General features: G+C 52.5%; 5 protein-coding genes across 5 annotated transcripts; 2 read left to right on the top strand and 3 right to left on the bottom strand.

The window, feature by feature from the left end:
- Positions 1 to 674: 674 nt before the first annotated feature.
- Positions 675 to 1,860, top strand: RHO25_011231 (mitochondrial 54S ribosomal protein uL5m; the record flags this gene model as incomplete). Its single annotated transcript, XM_023601911.2, has 3 exons — positions 675 to 925; positions 978 to 1,664; positions 1,737 to 1,860. 3 exons carry the CDS (start codon positions 675 to 677, stop codon positions 1,858 to 1,860), a joined length of 1,062 nt encoding a protein of 353 aa, XP_023451167.1.
- A 1,900-nt stretch (positions 1,861 to 3,760) lies between these two features.
- On the bottom strand, positions 3,761 to 7,798 carry RHO25_011230 (uncharacterized protein; the record flags this gene model as incomplete). Its single annotated transcript, XM_023601912.2, has 1 exon — positions 3,761 to 7,798. The coding sequence occupies one exon, from the start codon at positions 7,796 to 7,798 to the stop codon at positions 3,761 to 3,763; it is 4,038 nt and encodes a 1,345-aa protein (XP_023451168.1).
- A 645-nt stretch (positions 7,799 to 8,443) lies between these two features.
- Positions 8,444 to 10,884, top strand: RHO25_011229 (uncharacterized protein; the record flags this gene model as incomplete). The annotated part of the gene is made up of 2 exons (XM_023601913.2): positions 8,444 to 9,035; positions 9,119 to 10,884. 2 exons carry the CDS (start codon positions 8,444 to 8,446, stop codon positions 10,882 to 10,884), a joined length of 2,358 nt encoding a protein of 785 aa, XP_023451057.1.
- A 79-nt stretch (positions 10,885 to 10,963) lies between these two features.
- On the bottom strand, positions 10,964 to 13,153 carry RHO25_011228 (uncharacterized protein; the record flags this gene model as incomplete). The annotated part of the gene is made up of 2 exons (XM_023601914.2): positions 10,964 to 12,909; positions 13,054 to 13,153. 2 exons carry the CDS (start codon positions 13,151 to 13,153, stop codon positions 10,964 to 10,966), a joined length of 2,046 nt encoding a protein of 681 aa, XP_023451540.2.
- Positions 13,154 to 14,295: 1,142 nt separating this feature from the next.
- On the bottom strand, positions 14,296 to 14,701 carry RHO25_011227 (uncharacterized protein; the record flags this gene model as incomplete). Its single annotated transcript, XM_065603384.1, has 2 exons — positions 14,296 to 14,428; positions 14,484 to 14,701. 2 exons carry the CDS (start codon positions 14,699 to 14,701, stop codon positions 14,296 to 14,298), a joined length of 351 nt encoding a protein of 116 aa, XP_065459456.1.
- Between the last annotated feature and the right edge of the window lie 1,174 nt (positions 14,702 to 15,875).

Raw genomic sequence — 15,875 nt, 5'->3', positions numbered from 1 at the left:
GAGGAGGTTCTTCAGTCTGTCACCTGCATTCGGAGATCGGTTAGCAGGGTATATTTCGCTTTATGGGCACTTACAAGCTATGTAAGGTTTTCGTCAGCCGGCTTAGGGCAGCTTATTGGCAGGAGAGGCCTCCATGGAATTGATGACAGCGATTTCACAAGGATGGCTTGCAAGACGGAATCATGTTTGAGCTTGGCGCTCGTATGTGTGAAGCGTGTTTTGCTACCCCAACCGCATTAGTAAACAAAGATTTAGTGTATGAGCGACAGCACAAGTACGCATGGGAGGGTCCGATTTTTTAATAGTACCGTTGGTATCTGGAATAGATCAGATGATGCGTGATGCTCTGAGGATGAGGTGGAACTGACGGAGTGGCGCCAGTGAGGGACGTCGTCTGCTGTCGGGTCTGCTCTCTGTCTGGCCAGTTTCGGCACATGCGAAACAGATGCTGAGAGTAGACGCCCTCATGTCGGCCCAGAGTCCAGTAGCGAAGCAGATGATGTTGGTTGTTGAATCAAAAGGCGATGCGTTCTTGCTTAGTCAGTTGGTGGAGGAGCGGTTGGTGCCTTACATGTAGATTTACGGATGCCTGACTGTGCTGCTTTCTCCGCTCACCCCCGAGCGACATTGGCAAAGCCGTGTCTGGACAAGACCACACGAACATCCTCATCATCATGGCACTGCAAGAAGTCACCGCGTCGTTTTTGCGTCGACTACGACTTGCTGAACGGCCATTGACCAGCGCCTGGGCTGCACAATGTCGGCGATACGCGTCCACGGACTCGTCTGATGCATCCACCTTTGCCCAGGAGCTTGAAACAACAGAATTCCAGTCGACACCCGCCGATGCTGCAGAGAAGAGAATACCGGAGTACAACCCGCTGCAGAGATCGCGACGGAGAAGGGCGCAGTTGCCAGCCAGCAGGTGAATTCTGCCCACAACATGCTGCGATGAAGAGAAGCTCACAGACCCGTAGATATCAATTCCGCCCGCCTAGATACTTCCGCGGTCCTTTGCACCCTCATCAGCCTCCCAAGGGCTCCGATCCTGCATCGCGCGAATATGTCCCAGGCCCATTCTCTCTTCCACGTCTCGAACAGACTTACCACGATACATTCAAATCCGATCTGATGACCCTGGCCTATGCGCATTTTCCACCTGGCACAGAACCTCACAAGAAAGGAGCGCGCTTAAGAGAATGGGTCGGAGACTCGCCATACTTCAAGAATAGACCTCTGCGAGGGCCTCGTGGAGGAGATGTGCTCAAGCTTCTGCGCAAGCCCATGACATTTAGGAATGTGCCTCAGCTGGAGCGCGTGACAGTGCATGCCTTCATGAAGCAAGCAGCGGAGGATAGCGCCTATCTTCACGTGGCGGGTATGGTCTTGCAAGCCATGACTAATGTCCGCGTGCAAGTTCATGAGGTTCAGCAGAGTGTCGCCGGGTTCGGCATCCGAGCAGGACAACACCTCAGTGTCACCGCGGAACTTAGAGGAGAGGACATGTATCACTTCATGAGCAAGGTGATTGATGTCGTCATGCCAAAGATCAAGGACTGGCGCGGCGTGAAGGGCAGCGCTGGAGACAGTAGTGGCAACATTGCGTTCGGCCTTGACCCGGAACACGTTGCTTTGTTTCCTGAGATCGAAGTCAATTATGATGCGTGAGTTGATAACCCGGCCCTCGAGGCGGTTCTGCATCCTATGCTCGGCACTTTCAACTGACTTAGGTACAGGTACCCGCCGAAGATGATCCCTGGACTTCACGTTATCGTACACACTTCTGCAACGAACGACATGGACGCGCGAATGTTATTGAGCTCCATCGGCATTCCATTCTACGGCAAGCTCATCAATTGAGAAACAGCATCTGAATCAAGCTGTCTCAAACGCCAAGGAAACCAGACTCATCGCAATGATCATAACCTGCTCTTGGACTGGGATGAAGAGTCCTCCTGCATCCCTTCGAAGCACATGCACCCCCACGCGATGCTGGGACCCATTGAGCTGATTCCTGCTGCAAAGTCAATGCAGTCATTCATGGTCATTGAGGGTCCTACAAGCTACTGCCACAGCGTTGCAGCAAGGCCCGACCTCTCGCTCTCCCACGGCTTTCAATCAGAGCTCTAGCTGCAAGCAATGCACGCAGCTATAGCTGATAGTGGAGTTGGTTCGCTTTGTGGAGCGCGAGTCAGAGAACTAAGTTCCATCCCACGAACTTTAGTCCCGAGGACAGCCCGCTCACGCGCCTTCTCCACATACAAGCAAACTCACACAATCGTCAGACACCAGCCCTGCACAACGATTATTCCCTCTCGTCTGTCGCGCCTGATGATCTATTTGAGTGCGTCACCTTCAATTCTGCCTAGCATCCTTTGGGCAGGATCAGCTCGGCCGAAGTGGTTGCCACACCACACGGGCTCGGAGTATCCATGGACGTCCTGACATAACCGTGCACGAGATGCAAGGCATCGATAACGGACAATCTCCGCAGGATCAGATTAGATCGCATAAGAAGCGCAGCTGTCCCTGTCGACGGCGCAGCCACTGTATCAACATCACCTGTATAAAACTCGTTGCTCCTGCTCCTACTAGGCAGACATATTTCCATTCCATTTGATTTTTCATCCCGACCTGCAACTCCCGTGCAGCTTGCTGAGCATCATCTTTGTCGATTGCAAATTCCAGCCGTCACCATTAAACATGGCTACCTATGAACTCACTGTCCATCAACTCCTCGCCCGACTCGCGCTTGACGAGAACGACCAGCACACTCAGCAAAGCCATCACCAGCGGCCCACATCGAAACGCCAAGCTTTCCCTCCCACGCGGAAAGACAGCATGGATCTCGTTGTCGCAAGCCACACCGACCAGAGGAGTTTCCTACGCACGGATTCAGTAGCCTCTTCTACGGACTCTGAGATTTCTGGCTCAGATGACTGGAGTGAGACCGAAACCGATTTTACCCATCGTTGGACGCAGAATTGCAGAATGGGAGGAGAGTAAATGAGAATCCGAAGACGAACGAACAAGCCAAATCACCACTCATTGCAAGCAACGAAGAAGGTTGCTACTCTACTCTTGTTTGAGAAGCGATTGCGACCACTTATGCCATTTTCTGGAATCGCGAACTGCTGCGCGTGCGCAAGCCTCGCATAACAGGAATCCCGCCCTCCACTCCACCATTTGAGATCCCAATCCATCAACAGCGAAGCCGATTATGCGCGAAGAGAAAACGCCGCTCAATATGCCGTCGGGTGGGATGTAATGTCTTCGCGCTTCCCGGAGTGGTACGAGGCTTGCAGCATGCATCGCATGTGACCTTTCGTCCAAAAATGCAGGTCTCGCGAACACCAAGTAGCATGCATGCAGCAATGCCCGCAGATAACAGCACAAAGCTCGAAGCTCGAAGTGGTAGAGCTAATGCAGGACCACATTCTGGCGGCTCATGACTAAAGTGTCTTAAGCTGGATGACTACTAGTCGCTGTGGCGGGAGAAACGGAGAAATTCAGGCGCTTGATGGAAATCAGACCATATACTAGACATGAATTGAGAAGACACAGAATTTGTTCTTATTTTCTCAGATGCCGCCATGATGCATTTCCTTATACAGTTCTGTTGCTCCGCGTCTCCCGCGACTTATCTAGCATTTCCCACCGACATGTGTGCATAAAAGGGAAATCTACAAGTACACCATACATATATTTCATTCACCGCTTCGACTCTCGTGTTTCCGGCACCGACATAGCGCTGCTACTATCAAATCCTCATCCCCTCTGCAATGATCTTATACTCCTTTCTCTTCTTCTTTTCCCCAAATCTCTCCTTCAGCTTCCCGATGACCCTCGCAAAAGTCGGGAACACATGCCTTTCACACAAATAACTCGTCGCAAAAGCGCCAATGCCAAGAACTAAAATGAACACTCTGAACTTGTTGCTCATCCACGTCAACTCCATGACATTCTCGACCCAAGGCGCTGGGTCGAAAAGCATGTACGATGAAATGCCCAATGCGACGCCCATGGTGACGACAAAGGGTAAATTATGTCGCATTGACTGCCGGAAAGGTTTGCCGATCGAGAGCACGATGGCAGATAGGATGTATTGGTAGCAGGAGAGGAGGAAGAGCGTTGTGTTTTCCGAGTTCTTGGAATTGGAATGCTCGGTGTCCAAGACGGGAGGCTGGTACCAGGGTTGTTTGCGGACGAAGAACCAGCCGACGAATTGGAAGAGTATCGTGATGATGATTTGACCGATGAGAGGGGTGAGGACTTTGCGAGAGACCAGGGAGGCTGTTGGGCGTTTGCGTGAGAGTGAAGGGTAGGGTCCTGTCCAGCCCATGAAGATTGCAATGGGCAAGATGAGAAGGAGATCGATGTAGAGGAACTGGAAGTCGCCGAGGTTGGAAGCTGTGGCGTAGAGGAAGCTGACTGAGGTGAACTGAATGGCCGAATAGAGGGACATGTACTTGAAGCAGCTGAAAGAGGTGACGAGTGCGGCACGACCTTCGCGAATGACTTCTGGGACACAAGAAATGTCGAAAATGCGGCTCGTGAATGGCGCTGCAACGGACGCTTCTGCTTCGGAGAGGGAGATGCCGACGTCGGCAGCTTTGAGTGCTCCGCAGTCGTTGGCGCCGTCACCGCAGAAGCCAGCGCAGTAGTCGATGCTTTGCAGCTTTTCGATCAGCTCGTGCTTCTCGTCGGGCGACATTCGTGCGAAGACTTGGCCAATGACCAGCATTTCTTTCAGGACCTTTGGAGATGCGAAGTCCACGATCCAGCGGAAGACATCGCCAGTGACTGCCACCGAATAGTTGCGTAGATTGGACACGTCATAAGGCAGAGAGGAATCGTGCTCGGCAGGCGGAGGCAATGGTCTGAGTGTATTCTCGTCGAGCTGGTAGACAGGGTTGTCCACCGATTCCCAGGCAAGCTTGGAGAGAGCGGTATGAGCGTCACCCTCGACAAAGTGAGGCACAAAGCAGTGGGCCGACTTGTCAATGACGCCACACTCTCTTGCAACACTGATGGCTGTCAAGATGTTGTCACCTGTGCACATGACTGTGCGAATGTTGGCTTCACGTAGCTCGGTAATGATGTCTGTAGTGGTCTCCTTGAGCTTGTTTTCAAAGATGATGAAGCCCGCGAAGTCCAGTCCAGACTCTACATCTTCTCGCTTCATCTTTTGCAACTTCAGCCAATTAAGCTTGAAGATGTGCTTCGTGGCGCAAGCAATGACACGGTAGCCGCGGTGGGTGTAGTAGTTCAGCAAGTCATCGTAGTCGGCAGGGAAGCTCTCTGGCTTGCATATGGCCTTCATGGCCTCTGGGGCACCCTTAACGAACACATCTCCACTCTTTTCGCCGAATTGCCTGACCACGACAGAAGCGCGACGCAGCTGCGAGACGAACTCAAACGAACGGAGAACACCAAGCTCAATTGCTCGCCTGCTGTTTGGAGTCCCTTGTTCCTCGTCCAGATCGAATTCCATGCCTGGTGGCGGTCGAGCGACGGAAGGCGTGAGCGAGAGCTCTTCTTCATCATCACCAGCGCCTCCGCCTTCCACACCTTCTTCATACTGCCACGATGTCCAGTCAAACATCTTCAAGTCGAGAGGGTCACCAATGAATTCATCATCCACGATCCGCAGAGAGTGACATGTGGCCATGGTATAGAGAATTGCCTTGTTTGCGTTATAGTCTGCTGTCGGGTCGCGTTCATAAACTGCGCCAGGGAGCAGTGTTGATGAATCAGTGAGCAAATCCGAGAAGCGATTAGCTGGTCTCGAGACGACGCGCACACCCAGCACATCTAACCCGTCTTCTGTCAATGTGCCCGTCTTGTCAAAGGCCATGACATCAATCTTGCCTCCAACGTTGACTCGCTGAGGGCTGATACAGAAGATGTTCTTGCTCTTCAGGCGACTCAATGCGAAATTAGTTCCGATGGTAAGCGTAGCTGGCAGAGCAGGAGGTACGACGATGGTGATGAGATCGAGGGCGCGTACGACGATCAAATGCCATTCCAGACCTAGGCGAATGAAGTTGACGAAGGATGCGATGAAGCCAACTGCAGCGATCATGCCCATGACAGAGATGTATCTGAAGGAGTCGCGGTAGAACTTGAACCCAGACGGCTTTGGGAAGAGCATGGAACGGACAAGCGCTCCTTTGGTAGTATTGAAACCAGTTCTAACGACAAGTGCAAGTGCTGCAGCCTCGTCGCTTTTGTCGTCTTGCGGTCTTCGCGCCCGGATGATTTTCGTGCCGCTAAACAGCATGTGCTTTGCAACATCGGCGTGGATAGCGGAAGCAGAGAGGTTCAGCATCTCAAGAGTGTCATCAGTGCCGGGTGTTTTGGACACGGGCACGGACTCGCCAGTCAGCATGCTCTCATTGACAATGCAATCTCCTGAGAGCAGAATACTGTCGCAAGGGAATTGGCCAAGGTTAGGGTCCGTGACTTCGTAGACATCACCAGGAACCAGTTCGCTTGAGTCGACATATCGCCAGAAGCCACCTCGCAGAACACGTATATCGCATTCGAATTTCGCGATATCTCGCAGACGCTTCATTGTCGCCTTCGTTTCGATCAGGGTCGTTGTAACACTGACGACAGAAATGACAAAGATACATGCAGCATAGTAGTAGTACTCGTCTGCGGACCAGAGGATGATACTGGCGATCTGAAAGACGTAGAACGGGTGAAAGGCCTCGTCCATGAGTAGTTGACCAGTGCTCTTCTGTTCGAGATCAATTGCATTCTTGCCAAAGATACGCTCGCGAACTTCTTGTTCTTCGCCATCAATGCCCTGGCGCACAGCCAGGATATCAGTCCAGGCGGGATCTTTCCACGTGTTACCGAGTACAAACTTGTCCTTGGTGGGATGGTAGCAGAAGCGGATATATCGATAATCCAGAATTCGAAGTTCGTCCAGAATAGGATCGTCATACTCGTCGTAGTCCTGCCATTTTGCTTTGCTCACGCCGAATACGGACGACAAGCTCTGACCAAACTCCTGCTTGCTCAAATTCTGAATCGCCATCTCTCCCCACTGATTCTCAATGACAACCCAGTCCGCATCTCCAAGAGGCGTGCTTTTCCCGATCAACTTCACGTGCCATCGCGGAAGCCATCTAAGGATGAGGTATGCCAGTCCTAACGTGCATATACATAACGCAAGATATGCCGAAAAGCCAAAGTTCGAGGTCTTGAAGCCAGTAACCACGATTGTCATGTCCTCGGTCACAATGTATATTTTCTGGCTAACCCTACCACCAACGCGGAAGCCGCTCGTTTGCGAATCTTCAGAGTGGTTCCTCCGAAGAAGAGGGCTCTGAACAGAGTGTCTGTTAGAGTCCGTAGATCGACGCGATCTCTTCGAGTGAGACGAGCCTCGACTGCCGTTCCTTTTCCTCGACGCGATGGAGCCACTTTCAGGAGTCTCGTCATAGTCTCCATTCATCTCAGGCTCAATGAACGTGCTCTCCCCGCTGAGCTCTCCATTCTCCATCGCGTCTTCTTCTTCGTAGATGGCATCTTCGGGCAGCTCTTCTGAATCAAAATCGCGCTCTTCCTCGTAATATGTGAAGCTCGTGACCGAGTTGGCTCTTGATCGGCGGTGGAAGAAAGATGATGAGGCGGTGGGGACACTCTCCGACATGGGCCCGGAGAAGATCTCGTCCTGGGCCATCTCGACATCGTCCAAGAAGCTGGCCTCGCTGATGTTCGACTCGCGGCGGCGATAGGCAGCGCTATGCCGCCGCAGGTCTTCTGGCGAATGCTCGTCCGACATGGTGGTGGTAGTGCTCGCTGGCTGTGCAGTGTATGCGGAGACCTGGCGGTCTTTTCCAAGCCAATGCTATCGCATGTCGTCCTGGCGGATGTGGAGTGCAAACGCGACCAATGTTCAGACGTGTCGGAATCTCGAAATGTTCGTCATGCTCTCCCGTGTCGACATGGATGAGATCTCGTCTATCTTTGCCGAGCGTGCACGGACCATGCTCGACTCCAGCTTCACGTCTTGGTCATCTTCACCACCTCGACTTCACCTGGCCAGCATGTCCATGACTAACGCCTGCGCCTTCCAGGGCACTGCTGCCTTCAAGTCTGCCCTGCAGACGATCTGACTTCAGCATGCGCAATCATCCCGTCGACGCTGCTTGATGACTTAACTCCGAGCTCGGACGAGCTCATTTCGGAGAAGAACAGACCAGACTCCACGGCGCATCTCGAAACTGAGGTTGAGCTTCGCCGACACCTAACGCGTCGACAATCGCTGACGTATCTTCTGTGTACCGTTGGCCGTTCTCTATAATCTGATCCGACACTCTGTAGGCCTTTCAATCTCGCGCGCAGTAAGAAGGTTTGGCTCACCAAGTACCGTTAAGCTATCGTCAGAAGCAGCCACCAGACGGCTTACGGAGCAGGGGGTGAAATCATGCCTACGGATCCACTTCTACCGGAAGGGCGACAGTTCCCTCGTGCACGCTCGCCCGATGGGCTCGGAGGTAATGAGAGGAAGCGCAGACGAAAGGTTCTGTCCTGTTACGATTGTCGGAGGCGCAAATTGCAATGCGATCGAGCAATGCCTGCCTGCGGGCGTTGCACGAAGGCTGGCCAAGCTTCTAATTGTCTATACCTGGAGGATTCTGCCGAAGTGCCAATACGCGAAGAGCCATCAATACCTACAGCGTCGCACAAACTGCCGCCGTTGTATGGCCATTCTACGCGACCCATTGCGGCCAATGCTCCTTCTGGTGATCTTCTATCTCGACTTGAGTATCAGGATGGACGAATCAAACAGCTCGAGGCTGCACTTGCCAAGGCAGGTGGCGCACCCGTTGGCAAAGCACACATTCCACTCACCCCGGAGTCGTTAGCGGGAGGTGGCGCTGTCGATGTAGCGGCGCCTGTACAAGACCGCGAAACAACACTTCTTAGAGGAAGAAGTTTCAAGACTCAGTTTCATGGCAACACACATCCAGGAGCCTTGATTGCTCGGATACCTGAGCTTCAAGGTTTCACCAGAGGTGAGTACATTCCATCACGGATCAGCTTCTTATTCCACGAATGATTACAATTGTCACTTAAAGCTATGTGCTGACTTCCCTAGAAACGTTTGAGCAATATCCAGCCTTGGCCAGAATCAAGGAGGACATGTGCACTCTTGAGCGACGAAGGGAGCACTCTGGATCGACACGCAATCCGGTGAATGATGAAGCACTAAGAGCCATGCTTCCTACAAAGGCTGAGGCTGATGTTCTCATCGAACTGTATCTTGAAAATTACGGAAGTCTCTACAACGTCATTCATCAGCCAAGCTTTTGGAGTGAATATGCGGAGATGTGGAATGAGGGGGTTTCCAACGCCAGGCCGTTTTTCGTGGCTCTGCTACTGACCATGATGGCCGCCGCGCAGTGTTTGACACCGGACTCACCACAACTCTACAACGGGAACAGCTCAATGCCACGAGAAAAGGCAATAAATTGGGTGCCCTCGGTCGAAGATTGGTTGGCAGTTCAGAGTCAAAAACATGTTGCCGCGATCGACTTTCAGCTTAGAGTTGTGCTTCTCATCGCTAAAAACGCCGTGGCACGGAAATACAAGCGAACTTGGACTGACTGCGGGAACGTGCTCCGTTTTTGTATGGCTGCTGGATTACATCGCACGCCGGACCTGATCAGGAAGCCGACCTCAGTTCTCGACAAGGAGCTGAGGAAGCGAGTATGGGCAGCGGTAACAGAGTTGGAGCTGCAAGCAGCATTTGATCGCGGCATGGTCTCTACACCCTGGAGTCTCCAGTCCGATGTACCCGGACCTGTTCACGTTCACGACGATGACCTTGACCAAGAAACCCAGCATCTACCCGCACTACGAAAAGTCAACGACTTCACGCCAACATCATATCTCTGTCTAGCCAGCGAATCTTACCACTTAAGATCTACGCTCAACACATACCTGAACAACATCCGCCAATCCGTCTCATTCGACGAATCCAAACGCTTCACTGACGAGATCGAATACCACATCCAAAACATTCCCGAATGGTCCACCGCCCCGACATCCTCCGTCGTCGCCAAAGCGATGCTCGAAATCAATCTTCGACAATACATCCTCGTCCTCCACGACCGCCAAATCCGCACAGCAGAAACCAAAGCCGAACGCGACTTCAGCCGCATGATCCTCGTCGAAACCGCAACCAAAATGGTTCAATCTCATCAAGATCTCATATCAAAGGGCTACTTCGCCCTCGAACTTCTCTGCCACGATCAACTCCGTGCCGGAATTTCACTCTGCCATATCTCAGCTTCTAATCCTCGAGCCGATGACGCTTTGTCCCGCGCGATTGATGAGACAGCTTCACGGTTAGTTCCGCTATGTTGCGAAATGCTCACAGATAAAGTTATTCGGTTTGGGAGAGAGCAACGACAATTGTGGATTTTGCTTGTTGCGAATGCGTATATGAAAGCGAAGAAAGATCCGGAGAGGAAAGCGGTGTGGATGCAGGAGGCTGTGGATCGGATTACGAGGCCTTTTTACAAAATCATGGCGTGTCAGGCTGAGGGGCCAGTGGAGAGTTCTGCTGCGGCGAGAGTGGAGGACAGACAGCAGTCTGTTCAAGCATCGCAGCATCAGCAGCAAAGACGATCAGAGGTTGAGCAGAAGCATGTGGACGATTCGATGGAGTATTATCCTAGTGGTGGGAACGAGGGAGCTGAGGCGTCGATTACTGGTGATGTGAACCCGACACCGAATTTTGGGGATTTGGATGATTTTGCTGCTTGGACTTTTGAGGACTGGGCTTTTGACCCGGCGGATTTGGCGGCGATGAATGTGGCGGGGCAGTTTGGAGCAAATGGTAATGTGGTCGGCTGGTGAAAAGGAAATATTGTGCAGGATGAATGCTTATAATGTTCTGATTCTGCTCTGTACGAAGAATGTGCCTGTATATTATCCATTATGACAACTGCCAATCACTCGTATCGAAGTCCAGATTTCCAAGCCACTGCAAAAAGTCTGCATCATTGTCCATATTTGTGGTGAACTGGTTCGTACCGCCACCAGTTTGCGCGTCGAAATTCGTCGCCGGTCTCTGATAGGGTCTCGATAGTAGTCTGTCAAGCACTTTCTTGATCGCATGCAATCCCATTGCGCAGATTGGTCCGTTGCCCTCATCCGCTGGAACGGCCTCCAGTATTGGTACCAGAACACTTAGTTGTTGCAGAACTTCTGATCGCGGGAAGTCATCGTTGGCGTGGTAGTATTGCTCGCGCTTTAGCATTTCCAATGCCAGAACACCTGCTGTAGGCACGACGTAGAATGCCAGACTATCTGTCAGGTCCACCTGAAACTCATTCAGAAAATCGCTGAGCGAATAAGCTTTCAGCACAAGCGACAGTAAGGACCTGGCTGTTGCAATGAGCATCGAAGGATCCGATTTGGTCTTGTTGTATGCAGCGCGTTCCAGCAAGAATGCGGCGTGTTGCATGCCGAGATGGATTGAGCAGAAGCATACCACATCGACCGGTCGCCAGGGCACTCCCCTTCCGGGAATATGGATCGTGGGATTTCGTTTGATATCGGCGATCAGTTGCTCTGGGTCTAAGCGACAGAACTCTGGCATCTTGGCAAGAGCTTCTTGCTCGCGAGCGCGTATGAACTGGAGACGGGATTCGATATCTGTGATATGAGGGCCGATGACAATCTCCAGTATCTCCTCGCGTATGATGTGGCGGCTGGTGTTTGCTTTGCGCCACGTAGCTCTGGCGACAGGACCACGAGTAGACCATCCGCCTGACAGACTCAATTCGGACAGTCTCCTTTGAAGAGTGTCAGGATCTGAGCAGATTTCGGCATCGGTCAGATCATGAGGTTCCTGAACCACAGAATACCGGTAGCTGATCCGAGGTGGGCGTCCTAGAAATGTCGAAAGTAGCTTGTCCATGGAGAAGATTACATTGAAAATTCGCGACCTAAGTTCTCGCAAGAAGAATGGCATGTTTGCATTCTCGGGTACTTCCAAATGCAGACCATGGAGAACAGCAGTGTCTGCGACCTCGCTGAAGCTCGTCCAGACCTGACTAGAGGTATCTCCTTGCATGATGGACGTAATAAGCAGTCTCTCGTAGAGGAGACAGATGAGCAGTTCATTGCGGCTTCCACAACGCTGACTCAGTTCGATGCATATGCCGGCAAGATCATAAATTGTCTGGACCATTTCTTTTCTCGACTGTCCGGCTGTGAAGATTGGCTCCCAGGCAGGCGACATGGATGCGATGACGCCCACTTGAGTCAAGATCAGTCCCATCGTCTCCCAGCGTAGGTTAGGACCGGTCGCTGCACGAGCCCAATCTTGGACGAGGGTCGTCCGCGTGCACGGCAGAGAAAGTTGCGTGTTGCGCGATAGTTGCGCTGCAAGGGTGATGGGCGTCTTTGCATTCAGCGCGTCTTGGATTACAGGAATCGACTCCTCGAACCAGATTCGAAAGATCGGACTATACATCAAGAAGCTGTCCAGCTTTCCCAGCCATTTGTGCGCGAAGTATTCAATTAGACTGATGTCCTTGAAATAGTTGAGTACCTTGAGCCCTTTCTCCACATGATCATCTGACAGTCGTTCAGTATGGGATTCATTGAGGGTCGCCGGCGTGTCGATCCCCAGATTTTGGTTCAGCTCCGCGACAAATGCAGAAGAGCTGGTTTCGCCTAGGTAGCCGACCGGTCGACCTGCTGCGGAATCCATCAAGATGCCGGCAGATGGCACACTTAGAATCTCCTGTATCCGGTCTGGCGGTGGTACTGTTTCGGCTCGTACCACGGACCGTGCTTGGACCATACGTCGACTTTCTGTGCTGCCATGGACATGATCTGGTGTCCATATTTGTGGTCGATAGGAAGATGTGCCTAAGAGCAGCCGATCAGAGGTCAGAATGCGGTCCAGGAAAATGCATGTGATTCAGAATTACAGATGGTGTCCCACGTCAACTCTACTGCTGGGTGTAAAAAGAGACGTAGTTGAGATTTGACGCCATTCCTTTGTGAACGTACCTTGCCCAGACCCCTGAACTACCCGTGACCCAGCACTAGGCGAGGTGACCGAAGACTCTGCGGGTGATGGCAAGATTCGGGCATTGTTTGTCCTCGTCATCGGCGCTGGATGATAATAGCACTGTTCCGCGTGTTTCCTTCGAATACATCTTGTACACGCTGGCAGTCTGTGATCGCAGGACAGCTTCCGGACGCGACATGGCTCGCAGCTCTGTAACTTGCCATTTCGGCGTTTGACGTGAACTGTTCGAACTTGCGTATTGGGCGTAGTATCAGACATCCTGATTCTTGACGACCTCAGCTGTCTTCAGGGCAGTACAGGGCAGCTAAGTGTTGATAGCGCGGAGTTCCGAGTTTGAACTCCGAGCTTTGGAATCCTTCAGAAGCATCCTCGGCATTGGAGAATTGACTCTTTCTCGAACGCATGTGCAATCTTTTGGCCATATAAAGACGCGGTGTACGCTGCCTCGTGCTTGTAGTATGATCAAAGCCGGATGGTTATTGTATCAGATGAAGTGTTTACAAGCTCAGAAGGACGGGAAGGTGTTGGTGGATGCCTGCTGACATAAGCATTGAGCTAGCCTGTTACAGATTAGCGCCAACTCGATCTCAAGACACACTTGCAATGAGACTTCGATCACAGGAACAACGCGCCTCCGACGAAGTGTCACGACCGATTGCTAGCACGCACCGCAAGTACCGAAGCCATCCACCATACCGAGTTTTCGTGTAAGCCGCAGGATGGCGCACGCTGAACTGGAGCACTTTGGGCAGTACGCGGCAGAACAGCGACACCAAAGTGCCGGTTGGCACGGCTCCTTGTCTGGGAATGAATGCTGCTGTGGACAAGAACGGCAGGCAAAAGCGGCTGCAGTACCGCCGGTCATTAAGTTGCGCCAGTACCGGCGTGCGATGAACCTGGTCTGCGCCCTCTATGGCAGGGTCGGGACCGCCTGAGAAAGAAAAGAGATGAGATAGGATCAACACGAGGGCACACGGCAAGATATGTCTGGTTCGGATTGCCGTCTGGCCAAGGGCCGTCCGCTATAGGCAACGACATCCTCTCAACTCCAACCAATGCCAACGTACACCATTCCGAAGAGCAAGCCTGCCTGCATAATCTCCCTCACCGGGCCCCTGCGCTGCTCTGGTCGAGGGGTATCAAAAGAGGGACACCATTGGCATCGATGCTTACGACCCTACAACGTCTCTGGAGATAATGATCATCGCGAACCTTTTCCCTCAAAAAACTCTTGCCGCATCTTGGACAGGCGGGTTTCGCGTACGCTTGATCCTGCTCTCTACAATGGCGCTTGTAATTACTGAGGTTTGTGAATGGCCTTCCCTGACATCCATGCTGCCAGCAAAAGTAAACCTGTTCTTGGGGTTTGCTGGCCCCGATCGATAACGACTGATCGGACGGAACGCACGTGGACTGAATCTGGCCCTGCGGAGGCCATTCATTGCCGGCATTCTGCATCGTGGCATACATCTTTGTGCTCACGCACTGTAATGTTCCGGACACATTCGCCTGCTGCACATGACTTGGTGCGGTCCAGGCAAAACAGTTGGCGCGGATTTGTGCTGGTCTCTTTTGGTCTATCCGCGCGGTCGTGGTCTTGATGTCATTCGATGCGGCGTTGGACATGTTGGTTCGCAACCGATCCAGAGGAGCGACGGGGAACCTGCATTACTTGTGGTAAGTGATTTTCCTCTTGAAAAGAGGAGAGATCTGGTCTGGACTCACCGAGGCCGATTCTTTGGTCTGTGGTAAAGCAACGCGGATTGCACCGCTCCACATGGAAATGCTCCCAGTCCTTCGCCATCATATATGTTCACTGCTTGCGGCGCAGCCGGTCTATACTACCTTGGCGGGGGGACCTTCGCGCTCAGTGGGAGAATTTTCCGTCATCGAAAGCAAAGTTGAATGTAGGAGTGCGGCGTAGAAAGGATTCACATCTGCGTTTGCCCACTAGTCGATCCCTAACGCCGCAGCACTATACTCTCATGATATCGCTGCTGCTACGAGGCTATGCGATCTTCCATTGATCGTATTGGTAGCCGATCTTTCGACACGGCTCAGCGCCCGGAACAGGCTAGCTTCAGATGCAGAGTCGCCAGCGTGCGTAGCTTGATGGCTATACCTCACTTAGGCTTCCGGCGGCCTGCACCAACACCACGCATGGGTCTATGCATTGGCGCCCACGGCGATGGATCTGCAAGAAAAAGACATATCGGCATGTAACACAAGACGCGAGTCTCGGTCATGCTGGCTTGAAGCGCCGCCTGCTCGAGTTTTCCCGGCCACCTCCTTCGCTGCCAGCGGCTGCCTCACTCGGTATTGGACAAATAAGCGCCGGCACGTGAAGCGATTGTGTATGTTCTTAGCCTACTAAGCAACAGCTTGAAACGACTTTTCCGTCAAGTCTCTGACTGATGCATGCAGCATTCGCTGTTCACTGGCACAAGGGCATGCTATGCGCTGGCTCGGCGCATCTGAGAATCCGGCATGCTGCTGCACATCGGGCAGGTCAGGCTTGTCTTTCTGTCGCCGCTTTTACCCCTCGGTCCACCTTGAGAAGCCAAGCTGTCGATCTGCTTTGCCAAGATGAGCCGCACCCGGTAGCCGTCGAACCTACTTCCAAGTGAATCCTTCTCCATGAAAGTCTGTTGGTGAGGCACAGTAGACATTGGCTTCAGCCTTCGGGCCAGTGTGTGATGGCGCGCCGTGCACGCGTGATGCTTGCTTGCTGCACGATTTCATCATAAAAATATTCGCGCCGCTCCTGAGCAACTACCCTTAACTTCATTGCTCTTGCTCC

This window comes from Cercospora beticola, chromosome 7 (assembly GCF_033473495.1).
Source record: "Cercospora beticola chromosome 7, complete sequence".
Lineage (NCBI taxonomy): Eukaryota > Fungi > Ascomycota > Dothideomycetes > Mycosphaerellales > Mycosphaerellaceae > Cercospora > Cercospora beticola.
The sequence above is the reverse complement of the archived record's forward strand: the minus strand, read 5'-3'. Positions and strand labels throughout refer to the sequence as shown.